The 19017-nt window shown below is 41.1% G+C and overlaps 1 protein-coding gene across 1 annotated transcript in view; it reads right to left on the bottom strand.

Moving 5' to 3' along the window:
* The window catches only part of PREX2 (phosphatidylinositol-3,4,5-trisphosphate dependent Rac exchange factor 2), a 226933-nt gene extending 209053 nt beyond the window's left edge, over nucleotides 1–17880 (bottom strand). The window contains exon 1 of the mRNA XM_037058677.1: nucleotides 17198–17880. Within this exon, the coding sequence (XP_036914572.1) occupies nucleotides 17198–17338 (141 nt within the window). The 5' untranslated portion in view covers nucleotides 17339–17880. The remainder of the gene's footprint in view (nucleotides 1–17197) is intronic.
* Between the last annotated feature and the right edge of the window lie 1137 nt (nucleotides 17881–19017).

The following is a 19017-nucleotide window of genomic DNA, read 5'->3' as shown; positions in this document are numbered from 1 at the left end:
CTAATCTAGAAGGTTCTGAGCAGCTTCATGTATGACATCAATTGCATCAGAATCTCATAAAAAAGAGACTGATTTTTCTCATGTTATTTCACATTTCTTACTCTGAAATCAAAAGTGGGATTATCCCTTGATCAAAAAAACATGAGTTTGTAGCTACCAGTGTGAGAACTCTTAACTCCAAGTGTTTTTGGTATATTTTCCCAAATGAGAAGCCCAGCCCAATCTCTGTAGGAGGTTGGTGGGCCTGAGAACTCAAAGTAAAATGCCAGCCTTTATTTGTAAATTGATTCCATCAGAGACATAGAAGGGTGAAAATAGATTAGGGGCATTGTTATTCTTGCTGGGATAATTAATCCCATGTCATTGAAAGGCTGATGAACGTTACAGTATTTTTCAGATGAATAGGAATGGCTCTCATTTGAGGTTTAGGGATTTGGGGGCTTTTAATCATTTTTGTTTTCAGTTTGGTGTGGTATTTCGAAAGCTGAATTGTATCTGGACCTTATCCTGTGTTCCATGAAAGTCAGAGGCTATGACTCCTAACAACAGATCTTAACCTCCCTCCCAACAACTATTACTCAAGCATCGGCAAGTTAATACAGAAAGCCACTTTGCACTGTGGTTTCCCAAAATGAGGGACATAACTGATTTCTCTCTTATTTTTTCATACTTCCTGAATCTCTAACCTAATTATATCACCCGTATAAACAATCAAGGGGAAGAAGCATTTAAGGTGCTGGGAATTAGAATAAATCGAGCTGTAGAAACTTGTGTTACAGGACGTTAAGACTAAAATCAGGCTTGGATGGGCAAGACTCTCCCACTCTGTCCCTCTGGTCTGGAGCAACCCGCTTCACCTCTGTGCACTTGGGACCGTAAGTGAACCGAAAGGCCTATTAATGTTCGCACAGTGGTAGCACAGCGGGCTTGCTGACCTTAGACAAGCTGTCGGGAATGTTTTCAAGCTTTTCCTAAAGTCTCAGTCTCTCGGTAAGACCAGACCTGATTTATTAAGGAAGGTCTTTGTGTTTCCTAAGTACGCTTATAAATCATACAATAATCATAAAACATTAAGAAACTTCCTTCGTGGAAAATGGACTAAGGGAGTAACTATAAACTAATTGGCTCAAATGATTATTCTAATGATCTCAGAAAATAAGTTTAATAAAGACAATTAAAATCTACCTCTCCTTGTTACAAATATTGGTCCTAATCTTTATTACTATGGGATCATCCATCCCTCAGGCGTTATCACAAGCCTGAAGTCCTTACCCTAAGCTACGGAGCAGTCCAGGAAAATGGCCTGTGCCAGAGGATCCCCAAAGTGCAGGATGACAGGCAGGACCAGACCAGAGTGCATGGGAAGGAGCTGAGCAGCAGGAAGCAGATTTCTCAAGAGTAAAAGGTGGCAGAGATCCTCCAAAGCTGCTTCCTTGGCTCTGTGTCACACAGAACTCAGCTGTGTTAACCCTTGACCCCACTTCCTTTCATGACCCGCAGAAATGTCCAGATGTTATCTTAGACCAGCTTCTAAAGCCAGTGATCCCCACCCCACCACGGCAGTCCCTGTGTTCCTCCTTAATGAGCACCATCAGCAGCACTCAGTGCCACCAGCTGGGGCTTGGGGACCCATGACCTGGATGAGTGCTAAGATCCTGAGCAGAGCACAAAGCAGAAAATCTCAGAGCCCTAAGAGCTACTGATGGCACAGAACACTTGTCACAGATTTAAAGGGAAGTTCTCTATCTGACTTCCCTTCTAGACACTGTATCTTACACTATCTCATTAGACAAATTGCTTGCCTTTAGGGCTCACTGCATATATTCTACACACAGTCTCGTGGTTAGTTCAGCACAAGCCATTAGTGCTTAGGGCTGATTTGTCCCACACCACATTCTCAAAACCATTGCCACTGATACAGGCGAGATAAGAATACCAACTTTTTTTTCCCCTTTACTTTGAAACAATTGGGCAGACAAGTCACAAATAGCACAAAAAAGTGAATGGAAACGATTTCAACCTTCGGTGGTAATTGTGTTTGCACTTCCTTTTAACTTTTATGATGTATTAGCCATAGAATGGTCTCTAAAGAGAAACGGAAGAGGAAAACACAGAACCTTATCAAAAAATACAGGCAGCTAAATCCCTTCCCTTCAGTTAGTAATAAGTCTATTTCCTCTCCTTTGTGCTACAAATTCAGGGAACTAAAGAATGAAGCTCCACAAAAGGCTGCTTAAAAATATCACTTATTGAACTAACTAACCTTGAAGAAAACTTCAGCCCCAGACTCTGAGCTCCTAGACTCTTAACAGTAAGGCCCGGGGGTGCTGAGGGGGAGGGACTATTTTCCACTGTCCTGAAGTGACCCCTCCCCTCCCCCCACAGCTGCTGGTCGTAGCTCCCAGACACTTCACAGGCCACACAGGGGCGGCCTCCAGCTGTCCTCACTTCTCAAGGGAATCACTTCTACGGGGACATCAGGGAGACAGTACTGTAGGAACAGAGTGGGGAAGGGTTGCCAGGAACAGGGCTTACCCTTCCTGTTCCCTCTCAGGGAAAAACCTTAAGCAACTGAAAAAACGTAGGGAAGGGCTTCATACCTTCGACTCACACTTGGGCCTGTCTAAAGTAACAATTATAAAACGGGCTTTAGATGAAAACTGGCCGCGCATTCAGGATCTCCGCCGACCCCCTCATCACCACCCACCCTGTTGGGTGCCTATATCCGCTGAGGCTGAAGGACAGACACCTCATTTCCAACAGAAGCTTCTGGGCAACAGTGCCTGCTGATGACGGTGACAACCTTGGCGGCACTTCCCACTAGACCTAAAGCTGCTGTGACCGGAACCAGCTGGCAAACACGCTACAAAATAAGCTCCTCAATGGCATAAACATGTAACAGAAGGGGTAGTGGATTTTCAGTTTGCACTGCCAAAAAAAATATGCCTATTATGTTCAAGGCAATGTACTGAGAAATGCCCACTGAAGAATTAATCAGTGAAAGCCTTAAATCTTAGTCCCAATGCTTTTGCTGACCTGTTCTATTAACTTTATTAGCAATGTACATCTGGGTTTAATTTCATTTATAAATTAGAATTATACTGGAGAGTTAAACAAGAGATCTGTTTCCTCTTGGATATCGACCTTAAGGTTAATGGTAAAAAAAATAAACGTTATTTTCTAATATTTTTAGAGACTTACAGAAACAAAGTGTGACAGAAAAAAAGTCAATTCCTGCCTTTTCCTCCCATAAAACGTCAAAAGACAGATTTTTATTCCGCCTCTGCTTCATTCATCTTCTTGCTGTTTACTTAGCTAATATATCATACATTTTACTTTTTTGTGTTGTATCTCCTGGTTTAGAGTGGGAACTCCATGAAAGCAGGGATTTATATATATATATTCTTTAAGTAGAAAGGACACATGGACAATAACTAAGGTGGGGGGCGGAAATGGGACGGAGGTGGGGAGCACTGGGGGGTGTCAGGGCAGGGAATATAAAACAAAAAACTGTACTTGAATAAGAATTAAATAAAAAATATAAATAAATAAATAAATAAATAAATGTAAAAAATATATATATATATATTCTTTCAGGCTAAAACAGTGATTGGCACAGAGTAGGTGCTCAACAAATATGCTCTGGAATATTAAGAATCAAAGTATCTGTACCATATGCTTTTTAAAACAATTATTGGAAAAGATAAACTGTAGTGCTCGGCATACTAGGTTATTATTTTAAATTACCCGACTCATAAATTATACTGTGCTGAAAATAAGGTTTTTTCACAAATTAAATAAGTTGGTTTTGGAAATGAATCAAAAATCACTCTGAGTCCATTCTGTAAGTAATTTTTTACAAAAATTTTTATTTCTGTATTTTAAAATTACTAAAAATATTATTTACCATATGTTAAATACTAAAGAAAACTCTAGAATATCATAGAGGAGTTAAAATGTTGAATCTTGGTAGGTCAGAAAAAAAACATAGGGAAAAATACAGTATAGTTTTTCATACTGTATTATATGTAGGGAAGACATATAATACAGTATAAAAAACTATATATTTTTCTCTTTAAATCTAGTTAGCAGACTTTTACTTAGAAAATTTATTCAAATATCCTGGCTGACTATCTGGCTTAAGTTTTCATAATGCCATTAAAGTTGTATCTGACCCAAATCTTCAACTCTATAAATGTGTATGTTTAAAATTAAGAATCCATTCAAGTATCAACTAAATTCTTAGTTTTTCTTACAATCTAATTTATCCTGTTCCTATAATTAAGTCAACATTAAGTATAAACTTGAAAAATACCTTAAATCCCAATGTATATTTATTTGCTACCCTCAAAAATTCACCGTACTGAGAAGGCACAGTTAATATCTGAAAATCATTACCTCTCTGAAAAGGAAACATCAACTTCTCAGATTTAAATTGAAAGCTACACTCATCTATCTGCAGCGTGAGTCCTTTTGGACTCAAAAAATGTATATAGTTGTGCTACTTGACCTTGCTAGGAACTGAGGAGAACACCCCTGTCTAAGTAACATGCTTATACATCAGACTTCATTCCATGATTACCAGAATCCTAGTAACTCTGTTTCAGCTAAGTGATCAAAAGAAGCAGGCTTGCCAACAGAATCCCAGGAATAACAATCATTTCAATTATGGAGTCACTTCATTTGTGTTTAAATTACATTACTGCTTTCTACCAATGCAATCTACACATTATCCACTGAATGCGAGCAGTACACACATTTGGGAGAGTAGAAAGAACATGCATGTGTATGTGTGTGCGTGTATAAAATTAACCCTTGCCTCAAATATCTTCTGATTTAAGCCTGTATAGGATAAATATGAGCTATATTTAACAGCTAAAAATAAGAGTTCAAATCTATGAAATACTAAGTACAGAAGTACAAAAGGATCCAAAATAATTGTAGAATTAAGTTAAGCTAAACACAGTCCCAAATATGATGTACAGTAACAGATAACCAACAGGAGAACTAAGACTGTTTGTAAAAGGTGCATTGTGTGTCATCATTTCTGAGCAGGAAGCTCCTGACTTCTGGATGGTCTTTGGCTCCTGAATACTTGCCTGGCTCTGACCCGTCTTGGTTGACCATCAGCATCTGTTGCTCTCTTGCTCTTGATAGTCTGCCTGAAGGAACTACTGTTCCTTCCTGACTTCTAGCTTCTGTGTACTTCCAGAGTGAAGTTCTGTGTCTGGATTCCAACATCTGCCTTGGTTTTCCTAGTGCTGATTAATTACACTGGTCCCACAATCTAGAAACACCCAGGCCAAAAAATTACCGGCTGAATTTTGGAATAGCTGTGCAATCCACTCAGAATCTGCACCCTCCCACTTAGGAACTGATCAGCGTGCTCCCAGGTGTGAGTTACCATGAGGTATGACTTGAAGGTAGTTGTGAGTTATACATGAATGTGTAGCACCTGACACATACAAACACATCATAATTGATAATTTCACTATTATCCTGGGATACTATTTTAGAGACTTCCGAAAGATCAAAAAATTACACAAAATTTCTAAATCCACCCCCCAGATTCTTCCTGTAGTGAAAGCCAATGAGGCTGGGGGGAACTTTAGGGTGCTCTTACAAACATACGTAAAAAGATAAATATTAGATTTTTATGTGAATAAGAATATGTTATTTTAAAGAAAAACGATTCAAATTATATTTTAAGTATGATAGATTCTTATAGTAAAGGAATTCTGGAATTTTCATATAAATGATTTTCTGAGGACACAAACCTAAAGTATCACCGGGGCCCAAAATGTGGCAGAGACCGGAGCATACTTAACTCCTCAGTATGAATTCTCCAATTCTATATTTTACTGTATAACTCCCCAAGCTATACACATGGCTGCCCAACTCACAACACACTTCCCAGTCTCCTTTGCTGCTCATTCAGCCAAGTTACAAAGTTCTGACCAAGAGGATGAATGTGAAAGTGATGTGCGGAATTTGCCTCACACCCTCCTTCCCCCTGGGTCTGGAATGGGGAAAGGGCCCTGGCACACCAGCTTCAACCATACCAGCAAGAACACTCCAATATATAGGTTCCCCAACCTTCTTTGCACAATGGAACCGCCTGGGGAAACTACATAAGATACTAGTGCCTAGCTATCTCTCCTACAGGCTCAGACTTAATTGGTCCTGGGGGATCTTGGAGCCAATGATAGAAGGAACAAGAGTCTCTGAATACCCTGAGCTGAGCTGCTTACTCTTCTGGAACACGGTTGGGAAACAGTACCAAAAAAACTAAGTAACCAGAGCTCTAAGAAAGAATGCAAAAAAGGTCGTGTTGATTACATACAGCTTTCATATACCAGTGTCATTTAAACTACTGGTATCTGGCTGCGATGAAAGCAAACAAATATGCTTATAAACATACATAATAAACACAAAAATTCTGGCCTTTAAAAGAAAGAATATATAAGTACAGGTAAAAAAAAGTTGCCCTGTCTCTTAAAAAAGCCACCAAAGTATACCAATAGCAAAAAAAAAAAAAAAAGAGAGAGAGAGAGAGAGCATGGCCTGAGCGTAATCCAGGGAAATCATTGGTAAACTAGAGAAGATTCATTAAAGAAAAACTAAAAATAAAATTTGAAATATTAAGACTAAGCAGTTAGACAAGACAAAGGTAGAAAAAATATATTAAAGTTTGACAATTCATTAATAATTTGCATAAATCAATGACAACTTGGAAGCAAAATGTGAAATCTCAAAAAGATGATTTTAGGACAGAGTTAAATAAATACTGACTTATCATACAGGCTCATTTCTGATGGGTTACAGGTTAGACTACTTTAATAAGGAAACAGACTCCTCCTGTTTTGTTGCTCTGTCATCCTCCACATGTGACTTCCGGTTCATGGTCCCAAATGGCTGCCCATCACCTGCCATCACAACCTCACACCAGCCAGGAAGAAGGGAGAGAGTGCATGCTCCTTTGTCATGAGAACACACTTTATACCACTTATGCTCATCCCACTGCCTAGAACCTACACATGTCCCACACCTGACTGCAGCAGAGGCCAGGAAACATGATCTGAAGCTGAATAATCATGTAAAGAGCTAAACTTCTATCACTACAGAAGGAAAGAATGTTGGCTATCGGGGGCAGTTAGAAGTCTCTGCCAGAGGTCTCATGATTAAAAGGTATAAAAATTTGAGATAAAACTGTGGCTAGAATATTCAAAAATGTTGTCAAGTGTAAAATATATAGATACTAAGAATAGTTCTATATAAAATATTAACGTATATTAAAGTTATACAAAGTCAAACACAAAAATGAAAGTCCTCTTTCACGGTTTTACCTCTGGGGAAGTAATGACTTATTAAAGTAATCTTGGAATACATGGGTATGGGACTACCATTTAGGTGAAATGATGCCTTTCTATAGCTCCTCTCCTAGAGCTATTGAGAGAAAGAAAAACTTTGGAATGGGAGATGTCATTTCTGGAATTCTGAGACTTCTTTCTTCAGGGCAAATGAGAAACAACTAGAATCCAAGGGGGCAAGGCCAAGTTGAGACATTTCAAGGCATCAAAGACAAACATCAACATTATTTGCGCAATCACCAAAAATGTGTCACCATCTATAAAGTTTCTCCTACTGTCCAGAAGACAAACTAAAGAGGTAACTAAAGCAACAAAAGTGGCAGAGCAAAGCCGAACATAGATATCAACCCTTATTTAACTGTCTCGGAGGAACAGAGTTTTCGGGTGAATAAAAAAGTTTACCCATTCATATTCTCTATAGCTATATTTTTGTTAAAAACCTAGGGCATATTTTTATATCAGTAGTCTAAATTTAAGCAGCTCCAGTCATTTCTTAAGTATTATACCATTTAACCTTCTCAGATGAAGGGCTTGCCTTCTAATGGAAAATACACATTTTGCATTAACGACGGAACACAATGTCCTTGGCTTAGATTTTCTCCCACAAAACAGGTCTTTTTTTGTACATTATACTTAGCTATATAGTAAGGCTAAAATGCAACAAATTTATTCAAAGAACCAAAATCTAAAATCATCTACACTAACTAGAAGTGGTTAAAAATCATTATCTCGCCTTAATGTATCAATTTTCTTAAAATTACAATCATTAAATTTGTTTCAAATGAAATAATTTATAGGAATGGAAAAAATAGAAAAAAAAGTACTAGATATCAGTATTTGATTGATTATGCTTAATACTATTGGAAAAGTGACCCACACTTTTAAGCAAAGAAAATTTACTAAGAATGACTTTCCTGTACTTTTTACTATTTTTATAATGTCATACATCAAAGAAATCTTGATTTTAATTTGGGTAAGACAATTTTAATAAGTTGAAAATAATAAAAATCCAGCTATTATGAAAAACAAATATACATATTTTCAAAGAATTAATGTAAACAAAAAGAACTATTTTTAGGTCAAACAAATTGTACTCAGAACAAATATAATTTTATTAAGAATTAAAATATGATACCAGAAAAAGTACAAAAGAACACTCAATAGAATGCTGTTAAAAGACCAACACTGAGAAAAATGAAGTCACAACACTGTCAGATAAATCAATGTTTCTTTTAAAAAGTATACACAATGCTTAGTGTGTGCATTAAATGTGAACTTATACAAAATTTGTATCATGGTTTAAAATTACTACATTAATATTTCCAAGGTTTGAACCTTGTCATAATAAATGTAATACATCAGGAAAGCTTACTTCTCTGTTTTGACTTTTAAATTTACATTGCACTTAAGAAAGTCCCATTTTAAAGAAATAATTATACAAAGATACTGTACAGACCCCCAACAAACCTCAGATGTCTATGTTCAATTCCCTTTACTCTTCCTGAAAGTGTATGTTCCAAATCTTTATTACCAATTTTAAGATTTTAGGGCACCTCACTCTCAACCAATACCAACAACAAAACAAAACCAAAGCAGAACACAAGGAAAACATGAGTTCAACTCCACAGAGAAATAAAGGCCACCAGGTAGATACCTCCAACTTCCCTGTCCCCTAATGTGACCTCTGGCTTTACATCCTTTCCTGCTCCCAGAGGAAAGCATCCCTCTGTAGCTCCAAGACCACCCTCCCTGCATTCCTGAAGGCCCCTCTGGCCTCCCCAGGACCTTTATTTATTTGTCAAACTCTCCTGTATGCTTCTAGGCTGGAAAAGGAAGGGGTCAGGAGGAGGCTAGGTGGACTAAGCAAGTTCCAGGCCCAGTCTGTGAGGTAGAAGAGACAGAGGAGAGAGAGATAAACTCAAGAGTTTGGGAAAGGGAGAAAGAAAGAAAATGCTGACTACCTACCAGGAGCTTACCACAAGAGCTAATCAGAACTTTCAGGCCAGCCCTGTAAGGTACCTCATGTGTCTCCCAAATATGGAGCTAGGCATAAAGAGGCTATGGAATTTGTCTCAGTTCACACAGTTTGTATATGTCATGCCAGGTCTTTAACCCAAATCATCAGATTACCTAAATCGATGCTTTCTACCTTCACCCCCTTGTCCTGGTGGGGAAGGTGGAGTGCTGGCGAGTGTTCATAAGGAGGTGCGCAGGCCATCCCAGTCACATACACACAGTTCACATACAGCAGTTCCACAAGCTCTAGACCAGAGAAGCCGCAAGCAGAACTTTTACAAATATGGAAGAGACAGCCTGCTCAGTCTTAGTTCTGCAATGACACTTTGCTGTGGGTATGTTCCACGGCACGGTGGCTCAGTGAATCTGGCCCTGGTTTGCCAGAAGATGCACCTGACTTCCGCCATGCTCCTTAGTTCCCTTTTTACTATTTCCTTCTCCTTGGCTATACACACCTTCCTCAAACATCTTGGACAAAACCATCCCTTTACAACACTAACCTATTTCTCCCTTGCATTTACCACCAAGCTCCTTGAATAGTTTCTCTACCTTCTTCACCTGCTCAGCTTCCACTCATGTCTCACCTTATTCTCGGTCAGGCTTCTGCTCACAGCCACTGCTGAAGCCAAAACCCCAACGATGCCCTAATCACCAAACCTTCTATCTTTACACTACCTACTTCTCTAAAGTTGACACTTGAAAGAAAGCTTTCTTTTGGGAACTAAATCCTTCTTGGCTGTCAAAAGATCACTACGTCCTGGTTGGTTGTTTTCACCTCTGACGGCTCAGTCCAAGCCACCTGGCTACAGGTGGCTCCTCCTCTCCCTCTAACCTTTCAGCATCCGCTCTCCGATGCCCTGACCTTGGTTTGTAGGCTTTCTTCCTCAAATTGTTCCCCTTGGGTCACCGGATCCACTCGACAGCTTCAACACAGATGACTAGTTAATTTCTAGCTCTCTAACTTTTGCCCAAATTCTTTCCTAAGTTTTATATCTTCCTGTCTTCCAAAATCAGAATTTGCGGGTAAATGTGCAAAGGCAAATTCACTTTTCTCCTCCTCCCAATACTGTTCTGTCTCTTGCATTTTATTTCTCATTAATGACACTACCCATCCTATCTTGGAGCGAAAAACCTACACTCCACCCTGTATTCTCCATTCTACTTACCTTCGCTTCTGAGTGAACAAGAAACCTAGAGTTTCTACCCAAGAAATGCCTCCTGGGTGTTTGGTCTTTTGTGTGTGGTTCAGTGTGGTATGATCTGGCATCTTCTTCACTGCTTCTACCTTAAACCAGACATTTCACATTTCTTACCTGGGCCATCACAATGGCAGAAACTCCCAATGGGTAACCAGACTCCATTCTTTGATCCTCAAAACCTTTGACAGACTTACCTTGCTAAGAAATAAAGCTCATCTCAACAGGTTCTATTTTTCCATGAAGATCATCAATCATAGTAAGATACGCTCATGCACATGAAACCACAGACTAAAGACACATCCCTCTGTGTAGGGAGTAGCCTCTGACCATAGGACGACTACTTCAGAAACCAGAATTATGAATGAATCCCATTTAGTCCATGGTATATTTACTGCAAAAGTCAAGACACCTTAAGCGCAGCCTCCTGATGCCCTCCCCCTGCGTGCACCTCAGGCTACAAGTAGACAACCAAGAACCAAGGCAGGTCAGCCCAGGAGCAGTGCCTGGCCAGAGGATCAAACAGAAGGTGCCCAAGGGCTCAAGATAAAAATAGGGCAGAGTCTGCAGACCCAACGCACAAGATGAATATGGTAAGAGAAAAAAATCTGTATTACACAAGCTAAGCTGTGCTTGTTTCATGTTGTCTCTGGGATTCCTGGCCTATGCTCTCCTTTAGTAAATAATAACAGCACCATTTGAAGGTTGAACCTGGCCCAGATTAAGAGGAACGAGGACAGGTCTTCTCTGTGTGTGTGTGTGGGGGGGGGGGAGGACTGTTGAAGAGGCAGCATGTGCTGAGGGCCAGTGAGGTGGAGGAAACAGGACACGAGAGGAAGGAATCTGAAGGTGACACTCTGAGACACAGACTCAGGGAATTGTGGCCTGGCAACTTCTTCCCATGGGAGACCCCTGCCCAGTGCCAAATGTGGTAGCACTTGAAATTCTTAAACTTCTTTATCATTTATTTTTAAAAAGAGCAAGCAGCCCTGGCTGGTGTGGCTCAGTGGATTGAACACCAGCCTGCGAACCTAAGTGTCACCAATTCAATTCCCAGTCAGGGCACACGCCTGGGTTGTGGGCCAGGATCCCAGTGGGGGGCGTGCAAGAGGTAACTACACATTGATGTTTCTCTCCCTCTCTTTCTCCTTCCCTTCCCCTCTCTCTAAAAATAAGTAAATAAAATCTTTTTTAAAAAAAAGAGCAAGCATATGCTTAGAATTGATTTCCCATTATCTTTAGTTGAAGTTGGAATTTTAAAGAGTGAAATCCTACTCAAACCAGACTGAGCTTATCTCATCCCCTGTGAACACCTAAAAAGCATATGGAAATTTTTATCTCCCTTAACAAAGGATATTTCAGCATGCTATCCCAAGGTCACACTGAGCATGCTACATTGTGGGAATAGGTAATTCTTTTCCCTTTCTGGCAAATTCCTCCTCAGCCTTCAGGAACCAGCTTTATTACCACCTGTTCCCCAAAAGTTCTCTTGACCCCAGATTGAAGGTGCACCCTAATGTCTCCCTGCCCCTTTGCTTATTCCTTTATAGTTGCACCTCCCACACAATACTGTGATTATTTGTATACAAAGGGTTGGGCCTGCAACATGAATTGCAGTGGGGGGGGAGGGGGCAGTAACATAAGCCTTAACATAATGTGTTGAAGCAATTAATCTGTGCCTGGAAAAGTTAGATCATGACTGAAAGTTGTTTTCAGATTCATTCAAACTGTTTTGTTTGCTTTTGCTTTATTTGCCTGTTTGTTTTTTTGAGCACCTGCTATTTACAAAGCACTACATTTAGGCCAAGAAAAGCACACATAGGAAGTAAACATACTGTCGCTGTTCTCTTGGAGTTTACCATCTAGTTAAGTGGTTTTTCTCAGCGTTAACAAAAACTCAAATCAGGGCAAGGTGGGGCTGTGCGAGAAGCCAGGGTAGAGAGCCTGAACCCACACAGTTCAGCTCCCCTGGTCCCTTTGTGAAGACCCCGTATCCAAAACACAGCACCCTGGAACTCTAGGGAGCACCATTTGAAAGAGCTAAGAGACACATATATCAGATAAGGTAATAAATATGCACTTGTTTAGGGTAAGTTGTAAAGCACCATACTTAACTACAGTTGTTACGTAGATATAAAGTGTTCTCGCTCTCTTAAAGACCACTGAGCACTTGCAGAATAGCATGGGAAGGAGTGGCCTGACAGAAAGAAACAGGGTAGGGAGCCAAGAAGAAGCTCTGAGACACAGCACACAGGTAGAGGAGAATGTAATAGAGACAAAAGTTATACACTGAGGACGAGCAGCACCTGTGACTCTGCAGGACACCTGCAGCATCAGAGGAAATTACGGTGACTATTCACCGAGCACACACCAGCCAGATTCTGAGCTGAGCCCCCTGCATATGTCGTCCTGCCCTCCCAGCCACCTGGAGATATTTACTGTCTCCTCCACTTTCCAGATAAGGAAAATGGGGCTTGCAAAGTTCAGGAATGTGTCCAAAGTTATTGTGGCATATCTGACATCAAAACCTGGGCCGATAAAAAGTTTCGGTATCTTTAGTTTATGGCAAGACACATAACTTGGTCTTAAAGTGCCCATAGTGCGCTGATTTGCCAGGAACCATCCATTTCTCATCGTCATCATTAACAGCACTCTCACCCTCAAAAGTGTCCCTGCCTAGACAAGAATGAACAGGGTCATCCTGCCTCACCAGCACTTGCTACAGCGAAACATGCGTGCGCAATTGTCCAGGCCCAACGCAAAATAAAACTGGGAGGCCTTCTGTTCAAAAAGCAGAGAAAAAAGTGTTATGAAAGGTACTGAAATATGAAGTTTTTTTCTTTCATTTGTGTATCTACTCTGCTCACACTCCACTGTCCCACTGGACTCCACTTGCAAAAGACGAGCTCAAAGACAGAATTCGCAACAATTTCAAGATGGTCACAGCAGAGCATTAAACCTAGCACAAGGTCCTCCTGAGCACCAAGCCCAACGCGACTGCTGTGAAATGAGACCCATGAGGTTGGCCCTGATCTGCCCTTTTTGCATCCACTCAGATGGGTGTGAAACCACCGTGACTTTCGCAAGCCCCGTGACCGGGATGCAGACAGGAAGCTGGCTACAGCCTATTTTTGTCAAAACTTAGGACATGAAATACAAGGTCCATGACAGCATTTCTTTAGAAGAAATGTTTTATTAGAGTATTTCTAATGAAACACGAAATTTCATTTCCCAAACAAAACGAGAATATATAATGTATTCGGCCACTCTCCACCATTTTATTTTTCACTTAAGATAATTAATCCAGATAATATAATCTATCCATAGTCTCCAATAAAAATTTAGGATACAGTGAATTCAAATAACACTGCGTTACAAAGTTTTTAATACCTCAATGCCTGATTTAAATCATGTTCCTGTTTTAATGAAGACACAATGTTTAATTTAAAATATTTTGTTACAGAAGTACATATATATATATATGAGCTTAAGTAATTACTTCACTATCTATACATACCAAATGTAAGAAAAACAAATCAGAAATTTAAGGATTAAGAAATTGTCCTTAAAAATGGGTAGAAATTTAGAAGACGGGTCAGTTTGCTTGTTCATTTGTTCATTCATTCATTCATTCATTCAACATGTACTAAGTACCTACAATGTCTCAAACACCACACAAAATTCTGGGGAAACACAGATGAATAAAAAGTAGCCTTCCAGAATCTTACATCCTAGTAGAATAAGACAAAGGTGAGCAAATAAATGCTTAGGTTGTCTTTGGTGCTAAGGAAGAAGGAACCACACACAGGGCAGAGTAGGTACACAGCAGTGAGCACTCTAACTTGGGTGGGGGGTGGGGGGGACGCGGTGGAAAGAGAAGGGTTCATGAGAGGTTTCTGCAGGACTTGAACTAAGTCTTGAAGGCCCAGTAGGAATCTAGCAGGTAACTAAGGGCCAGGGAGGAGCAAAAAAGGAGGAGCCCTGAGAAAGCATGGCACCCTTGGAAAGAGACCCACTCTAAATGACAGCAATAAACTTAAAGGACAGTCCCCTGTTCAATCAGGAAGCATGTTCCTGGGTGGCAACTTGAGAGAGAGAGCATGTATACTGAGTCTATATAGAGAGAACAAGGCCATTGTCACAGACTATCTAGGTCTGAAGTGGGGAAAGGCGCTCTCTCCTTCAGAGGTGAAGGTCTGGAAGAGAGAAGAGAAAGGAATCAGAAGTAAAAGATCTTGGTAAAAAAAGTTATCACCTCAGGCCATACGAGCGTTTACTCAAGAGCAATAATACCATTGTGTTGACTTATTTACGGGCCCACAAGTGAAAATATGTTCTTGGTAAAATTATGTTTTCTGTTTCTTTGTAATAAAGATAGGTGTTACCTCTCATCCACGTAACAACAGAAATCTAAATTACTAAAATAACAAATATTTAAATTTGACTGAAGAATGCACTATCACATTTTTGCAACAAATTTACCACAGTACTTCATACTATAGCTAATTTTTTTAATTACTTTTATTGTTTGTCTGTATTTCTAATTATTCCATTAGGATGAACTTCTACAACATGAATTACCAGGCCACAGGGCTTAAATGTTTTTAAAGCTCTTGGTACGTATTAGCTTAGGCTAAAATTGAAACTAGATTGACTGCATTAACTGAAGGTAAACAAATAAAACACATGGAAATTAAATGTTACAATAAATAATACTCAAAAAAGAAAATCTAATAGTGTATTAAGTATATCTTAGGATTTGAATAGTTACAAAACTACACAAAATTAAGGGTAAACTTGTGTTAAGGATGACTTTCGGGCCAGTCAGTGTGCTTGTGTTTATGTGTGTTTGTGTGACCACTTATACGCACAAATAGTGGACAAAAGAAAATGAAAAGTCCATAATTTCCAAATCAGATGAGAAGAATGAAATTATAAGATGAACTACCTGTAAATAGGAAAATACAATTTGTTTTATGCCTCCCATAACCTCTTACTTAGCTCTATATAGCAATTAGTTTGCAGTTTTAATAAGCAGGTGTTAACATTAAAGGGAAAAATAGTATTTTAAATAAGGTCAACTTGGTTTTCAAGGTAGTTTAGGTTAGCTATATCTCTAAATTAGGAATCTGCACAGTATCTTTTTCATAAACTTCAGAAAGGAGTAAGTAATGCAATTTAAAACATGATTCAGATTTTTGTAAGTCAAAGGACTTCATTACCACCAAGGTTCCAAAAAGTCACATCAGAGGTTATTAAAAGTCAAATCTCCTTTGAAAACATGCCTTTTTGACATTGTTGCATGAAAGTGTACAATTCTACTTATTACCAGTTACCAGTATAGTCCCATATATTTCTAAAGAATGTAGTCCCTAGGGCTCAGGTAGATTGATTTTAACTTGTGAGATTAACAAGAAGCCAGCCTATGCACCTTAAATCCCTTGAGAAAATGTTCGTTCCTTTTTGCCATAGCTAAGTAGTTAATTTCCTCTATCATAACCATAAGCATAACCATAAGCTTACACCTCTGAGAAAACTGAGCAGGAAGTTCGGCCCACGAAACATTTTCCTCTGGACCAGGGGTTTCCCAACGGGGTAGTGGAAGAGGAAGGTTAGAAGCTCCGGGGGAGTCTGCAAAGGCCAGGGCTCCTGAGTCTGAATGATACTCTCCTGGGCATCTGGGTGGAGGGCAGCCAATCCTCAAATTCTTTGTCTTTGCAGCAGTGAGTAGGAAAAACTCAACTTTTGAGTGATGTCTCAGAAGTTTCTTTCGCTCAGTTTTGCCCCTCCTGGTCCTACAATGAAGGAACCTTTCACAAAGGCAACTTCCAGTTGGGCCAAGCTGAAACTTTGAAACAAAGTTTCTGCCAGTTCTAGGAAATCTTGAAGTTGTTTGACATGAGTTTTATTATGCGCCTCTCCTGGGCTCAGTGGTCACAGGGGACCCAGGACCTGAGCGAGGACTGATTTAAACCAGGGGTGGGGGAGGAGTGAGTAGGACTAGGATGGGGTAACCACTACATGTGTCTTTAATATCAAACAGCTGCTGGAGATCATAACCCCGCTGCTCTTTCTGTGCCTACCCTCCGTCAGAATCCTGCTTCAAAGATTATTCTAACTAAAGGGACTTCACTGCCATGGAATCTGAATAATGAACTCAGGCTCTACAAGAATCAAAGATTAAAAAACTAAATGTATTTGAATGTAGCAGACTGATTTTAGTCCGCAAACCAAAATCCTAACACAAAATACCCAGGGGAGAAAGAGAAGGGGGGGTAGCGGCGGGGCGGGGTGGGGGTGGGGGGTGATGCACAGAGCAACTGAGCAGGCCAGGGCGGGGGTTGTAAAGAGGAGTAAGTAAAGATGGGGACTGCCGGGATTCCCTGAACTGGCGCCTTCTCTCATTCCAGCAAACTTTACAAACTAGCAGCTCTCCGAGGCCCTGCCAACAGCGTGCATCCCCAGGCATTAAACTTTCCCCGCGGGGGTGAACGCACCCGCGAACGCGGCATCCGAGCCCGGATTCAGGTGCCCGGGATACTGGGACCCGTCCGTCCCCTAGCAGACAATGCCGCCCGCGCCCCGCCACCCCCGGCGTGGCCCCTGCACGCTCACCGTCACCAGGAACTCCAGGGTCCCCACGTAGTCCCGCTCGGTCTTCTGCAGCTCGCTGAGCACGCACACGCGCAGGCGAAGCTGCTTCTCCAGGTCCTTGGCGCTCTCGGCGCGGCCGTCCGCGCGGCTCTCGTCATTCATGGTGGCGGTGGGACCCGGGCGGGCGGCAGTGCTGCGCGCTGTCCCGGTCCAGGCGGTGGGAAAGGAAAGTTGATGGCTCCGCAAAGTCCGAGGAGGGACGCGCGACTTTACATGCCGGGTAGAGGCTTCGGCTGGGGCGCGGGGACAAGCCGGGGCGCTCGCTGGAACTCCAGCGTGGGAGGCGCGGGGCGCTGCGGAGGAAACTCCCGGGAGATGGGGCTCAGGCCAGGGACCTGCACGCCTGGCCCCGCCGCTCCGGCCTCACACGGCCTGGGCTGGAGGGGAGGCGGCTCTGGCAGCCACAGCGGTGACTTGGACATTAATCAAATGCTTTGTATCCATGTGACTCCGACCCTTTACCCTTCGCCAAATCTCAGGAAAAAGGAAACACAACCCTGGGGAAGTGTGTTGCGTGCCAGCTAACTAAACACACACACACACACACACACACACACACACACACAGTCAGCACTTGAGATGGAACTAACGGGAGATTCCCAAACCTAGGAGGACACAATCCAAGATGCAGCTCCAGGGTTGCCCCTGTGTCTCCCGCCTATTGTTTAGCTTTAATGTGTTTTGTACAAACCCTGAAGGCAGAGAAACAAGTCCCCGGGCTTACATAACTGGATGGGAACAAAAACAACCGTGGTATTGATCCTCCTGTCTTTGGAAAAAAAAAAAAAACCCACATTGATTTTTTTTGTTTTATGAAGGCACAAAACAGGTTTGCTTTTCACTACTTCCCCCAACCTAGAGTATTCCACAGGGTTGATACCGTCCTGTCGGCCCCGGGGAGAGTCAATTAGCATAATAAACAGAGACACTATGGGAAAGGGACCGTCCTGGCCTATACAATAAGCTCCAGATACAATAAGCATCACCATCGCTCTGTGCTGTTTGGAAGGGAGACCCTTAGCACGCCTGTAACTTTTTTTCAACGTCTAGATGGTGTGTAAACTCAGCCTGAGGCAAGAATATCTGTGCCAGTTTTGTCTCTAAGAGCTGCTATAATTTAAGACAGTGTCGCTAGTTATAAAGACAAAGTTGTTACCAAATGCTCATCAAAAAACCTAGAGGCGGCTTCTCAGGATTTGAAAATGGGGAGAAACAGAGAGCGTGTCTTGATTTTAATGTTTATGTGTATTGCCTTTTCTCACTTGAAACAGATCCAGAACCTAATGAGCAGCGAGTATTTCCAATTGATTTAACAAGCAAGCAAAAATAACCCATATACGTTTTGTCTTGATACTATGCATATGTATTTTTCAGTCATTTTTTCCTACTTACAGCAACTTTGAATAGTCTGCAATAAATGACATTTAAATAAATGGAAGAACGAATTGTTTTGATGCAAGAAAGTGGCACATTAATTTGCTCCAATAGTTGAAAACATTAGCAAAACTCTAAAAAAATAAAGATGCTTCCCCATTATTGCCATTAAAATAATGACCAGTTTTCCAGACGATGTCTTTCAAGAGCACAGTTTGTGGTGAATCACTGTGCCCCTCTGTAATGAAGTGAACAGGGGCTGTCCATTTCTTCTTGTACGGAGGACTCAGTTTAAATGATGTGTGAGAGAAGCCAGTGGACAAGGTGTGATTTTCCTCTCTTTTGCACATGGCTATTTAGAGGTTGCCATGAGCAAAGGACAAATAAGTAAATGGCTTCACACTCTG

This window comes from Sturnira hondurensis, unplaced genomic scaffold (genome assembly GCF_014824575.4).
Source record: "Sturnira hondurensis isolate 20B ecotype Veracruz unplaced genomic scaffold, ASM1482457v3 Scaffold0010128, whole genome shotgun sequence".
NCBI classification, from domain to species: Eukaryota; Metazoa; Chordata; class Mammalia; order Chiroptera; family Phyllostomidae; genus Sturnira; species Sturnira hondurensis.
This window is presented reverse-complemented; position numbering and strand designations above follow the sequence as displayed.